The sequence below is a fragment of the Alosa sapidissima genome, chromosome 22 (genome assembly GCF_018492685.1).
Source record: "Alosa sapidissima isolate fAloSap1 chromosome 22, fAloSap1.pri, whole genome shotgun sequence".
Taxonomy (NCBI): Eukaryota; Metazoa; Chordata; class Actinopteri; order Clupeiformes; family Clupeidae; genus Alosa; species Alosa sapidissima.
This window is the reverse complement of record NC_055978.1, coordinates 20,857,810-20,861,993: the sequence shown is the minus strand read 5'-3', so window position 1 is coordinate 20,861,993 and position 4,184 is coordinate 20,857,810. Positions and strand designations below refer to the sequence as shown.

Below are 4,184 nucleotides of genomic sequence, written 5' to 3'. Positions count from 1 at the left end.
ATTGTGAAGTAGGCTAGTATAATGTGTAGGTCATTGGCAATTTGGCTAATTGACAGGGTTACACATCACACTTCTTGTAGGCTATAGTTTGCGCATTAAGACCCCAAAGTGGGTTGCATAGATAGACAACCAAATGTAAAACCCAAACTCCGTTATCTCCGTCTTCGCTTTAGACCCTGAGTTGGACGGGACTGGCTTTGTTTCCCCTACTTTTCACGTGACGTAGGGTAGTTAAGGACACATTAGCCAAAGAGGAGTCGCAACTTCTGATCCACTGTATACCAGCGAGGCACCGTGTGGCGACGACAGGATAATTACGGTAAAAATATCTCTCATTTAACCTTACATTTTACGCGTAATGGTGGTGTGACCCTTTACGTGCAAATGTATCATGATACGATCTTGGTGTAGGACAGTCGCAAGTTACAAGCTGTTAGTGTTAATAGATGGCCTACAGGTGAAATGTGTTGCTTTTGTGCTACTCTGCACAGTATAGGCTAGACGGCAGATGGTTATGTATGTTTTTTGTCTATATCGGTTAATAATCAGATGTGTCAAGCAACTTAGGTCGAATTAAATAGAAACAGATCAATAATCGTAGCTGTAGTTCACAGGTTTGCTTTAGCCTGTCATTGTTTATCACTCTGATTACTGTAACATTTGTTCATGTTCCATATATTTTAATTTCCATTGCCTATATGGCATCACAATATCATCAATGGTTAATATATCTTCCTCTAGATCTCAGCTGCAAGTAAACATGTATCCACACACGCTGACGCAGTTGGACAGGTGGAATCCTTTCAGCGCTCCTTTTACCGACATGCATCAGAATGAGCAGCCGGCACCTGAAGAGGCGCATCCAAAGCGTAAACTCCCGTCGGTTGATGACGGTAACTATAGCCTAACACAGATATTACCCTAAGAAATCACCATTGCACTATGCCCATAGTCAGCGCAAAGTGGTATCCGATTTCTGGTAGTAACCCATTATGTTACCCATTCTGCTACCTATTCTGTTTATTCTGGCGTAATATTGTAGAATGTTAGTAGTTTTCAAAGAGTTTGGGGATAGGCCTATAGATTAAAATCTCTACATGAAACACAGACCAAGCGTGAAAGCAAGAACAAATGTTTTAATTTTAGCATGCTAAGTAGCATGTTCTTAAAGCTACCTGGCTGCCTGCCTCTGGATGTTCCGGAAGGGAATAGGGTCAAATCCTCACTGGTTGGGCATCTCATAACATTATTAGTTTCATCTGGCATTAGAAAATATAAACATGTAATCCAATTATTGAATGCATACCTCTTCCATTACTGTTTATTTATCAGGCATTCAGAGTTAATTCATTGTTATTTTTTCATAAGCATTGACCTTTTTGACAACAAAACACAGCACTATTAACAGTTAAATACCAACATGTGTTGGTCTGTAGACTGCAGGTGTGCTAGGAAGAGGGCGTCTGTAAACTGTGCTGGCCTCACAGCTTGCCTTTCAGATGGAGAGTGTGGGGCGTTTGTACACTGGTCTGAGGAGGTGCAGTGGTTTGATGACCAGCACGAGGAAAAGAAGGACGGCACAGTGTCCAATGGTGTCAAAGCGACATGGAACAACACCCGAATCCTCACCCGGGCGATGGTTGCCAACGGCAACGGCGTAAGCACATTCTGATCCTTGGCCTCATCTATCTGTCTGCTTGTCTGTCTGTTATCCTGTGGCATGCCAGATCAAGTCGGATCAAAGGTGTCTGTGCAGACTTTTATTTTGACAGAGGTGGCATGAGCTGGGCAGCGGCACACACGCACGTGGCAGACTCACATGCGAGACAACTCCTAAACATGCCAGTCTAATCCCTGTCACTCTGTTATTCACCTGTCACCTCTCCCCTGTACCTCAGAATCTGGCATCTCTCCACATCTCTTCTCCTCTCTCTTCTCCCTTTGTCACAAGTTTTTTTTATTATTATTATTATTTATTTATTTATTTATTTATTTATTTATTTATTTTTGATCCTGTCTCTGCATATCCAATATGTGCAGCTATCTGCCAAGTTCAAGTCCATCCTGTTTTTTACAACAACAACAACTTGCATATGTAGCTCTTCATCAAAACACACAAAGTGCTTTACAGTGAAGGGGGGAACCTCACTAACCACCAATAATGATGCAAGTCAGCCATTTTGTACCGCTCACCACACACCAACTTGATGTGGAAAGTGAGGGAATGAATTCCCAGGTTGAGAATTCCGCCAGGACATCAGGGAACCCCCTTCTCTGCAATTAGTACCATGGGATCTTTAATGACCTCAGGGAGTCAGAGCCTCAGTTTAACGTCTCATCCAAAGGATAGTTCACTCTACTTCTCACTTCAACCTCTGTAACTTTTTTTTGTTTGCCTAATGTGTCCCTCCCCTCTTCCTTCAGTTCCTGCTAGATCACAGATCTGATATGTATGCACACCTTAACTCATGTGTGTGTATATGTGAGAGTGTGTGCTTGAGTGCATATGACCAAGGGAGAGGGGGGGGAGGAACAAAGGCATTTCTCACCATCAGGGTCTCTTAATTGGATCCTACTGTCTTTGGTGCTTCCCCCGTGAGACAAAGCTTTCAGTTACCATGTTCAGGACAAATTCAGCAAAAGCTATCATAAAGAGGGGAAGAAGGATTTCTTTCTTTCGCATTCTGCCACTGTCTCTGTGTCTGTCTATCTCTCTGTCTGTGTGTTATCTTCACTGTTATCTTAAATGTGTGTGTGTGTGTGTGTGTGTGTGTGTGTGTGTGTGTGTGTGTGTGTGTGTATGTGTATGATGTACCTGAACAGATACATAAAGCGCTCGGACGGCAGAATTTGGCGAAGGAGATGATGCCCAATGGGGTCCACATTCCAGCAGGCTTCAAGTACGTCAAGTAGTCAGAGTCACATAATCACCAGCCAATTGAATAGGCAGATAAGTAATGGGAAGGTCTGAAGTTGGTTATACTGGGGAGTGGAACAAAAAAGTGTAGTTGTAACGTATGATTGACCAAAGAAGTTAGCTTCTGTTTGCTGTTGTCAACAGATTTGAAAATATAACTACTACTAATAAAGATAAAAAATATTAAATATTAAAAACAAAACATAAATAACAAATATTTCTCATCTATTCTTAAATTCTTACCATCTATTGTTACAAGCCCAATCCTAAACTGGAACATATGTACACGCACTAATACATTTATTTGACATATATACTAATATATCAAAATATGTCTTACATATTAGTGAATCAACCTTTCCAAAGGTACAGGGGGATATTCCAAGTACGTGGTTTAGCTAATAGAAGAGCTGTATGGCTTCATTCTCTTTACAAAACAATGCCATAGAGCTCTTGTTGTAGGAGGTTTACCACTTACTCTTACTACTTGTCACTAAACCACGTACTTAGAACACCCCCCCCCCCCCCCCCCCCCCCCCAGGGGCGTCTCTGTAGTGAGGTGACTGATGGCTTTTTTGTGTCTGTAGACACTGGATCCCACTGTGGGCAAAGGTAGCTGCGTTCCTGTTCTTTGGCGTGCTGACCGGCTGCCTGCTCTACATCTTCCAGCCAGACGACTTCGTACCTCCGCCGCTTCAGGAAGAGGAGACAGAAGAGCTTGAGGACACCATCATGTTCACGTGGGAGTGGATTTCCATCATGGTGGCGGAAACTGTCGCCGAATTTGTCTTCATAACAAAATCGTTGTTCTCATTTTTTTAGTCTGGCCATGATTATATGATCGTATAAAGTGTTGATTGTACAGTGATCCGAAGTGGTGAAGACCCAGGAAATGGTCTCACTTTTACAATTGTGAATGCACAGGTGATGGTTTGCTGAATTGGACTTTTCAGGGTGTAATGGAGACGTTGTTTCTGAATGGTGGCAAAGTTTTTTGTAGAACTTTTGCAAGACTTTTTCTGCAGATTTGATTTTTCTTTTTCACATTGTGTCTGGCTATGCACATACGTACACACATACTCACATACACACACACACACACATATGCATGCATGTATACACACACACACACACATACACATGCATGTATACACATACACACACACACACACACACACACACACACACACACACAGAGAAACCCCTTCATAACCCTTTCTCACACCCCAATTTTTAGGCTTTCTATTTGACCCATAAGCAACACCCG

General features: G+C 42.3%; 1 protein-coding gene across 1 annotated transcript; it reads left to right on the top strand.

Moving 5' to 3' along the window:
- Positions 1-205: 205 nt before the first annotated feature.
- Positions 206-3,959, top strand: LOC121697759. The gene is made up of 5 exons (XM_042079422.1): positions 206-319; positions 742-893; positions 1,488-1,657; positions 2,824-2,900; positions 3,505-3,959. The coding sequence occupies exons 2-5, from the start codon at positions 761-763 to the stop codon at positions 3,737-3,739; spliced, it is 615 nt and encodes a 204-aa protein (XP_041935356.1). The 5' UTR covers positions 206-319; positions 742-760; the 3' UTR covers positions 3,740-3,959.
- The last annotated feature ends 225 nt before the right edge of the window (positions 3,960-4,184 follow it).

Bases quoted from the DNA above. Each gene is read 5' to 3' on its own strand.
- LOC121697759 (XM_042079422.1), top strand. From the start codon at position 761: ATGTATCCACACACGCTGACGCAGTTGGACAGGTGGAATCCTTTCAGC. The intron at 894-1,487 runs GTAACTATAGCC...CTGGCCTCACAG, and splicing joins ACTCCCGTCGGTTGATGACG to CTTGCCTTTCAGATGGAGAG. The intron at 2,901-3,504 runs GTACGTCAAGTA...TTGTGTCTGTAG, and splicing joins CACATTCCAGCAGGCTTCAA to ACACTGGATCCCACTGTGGG.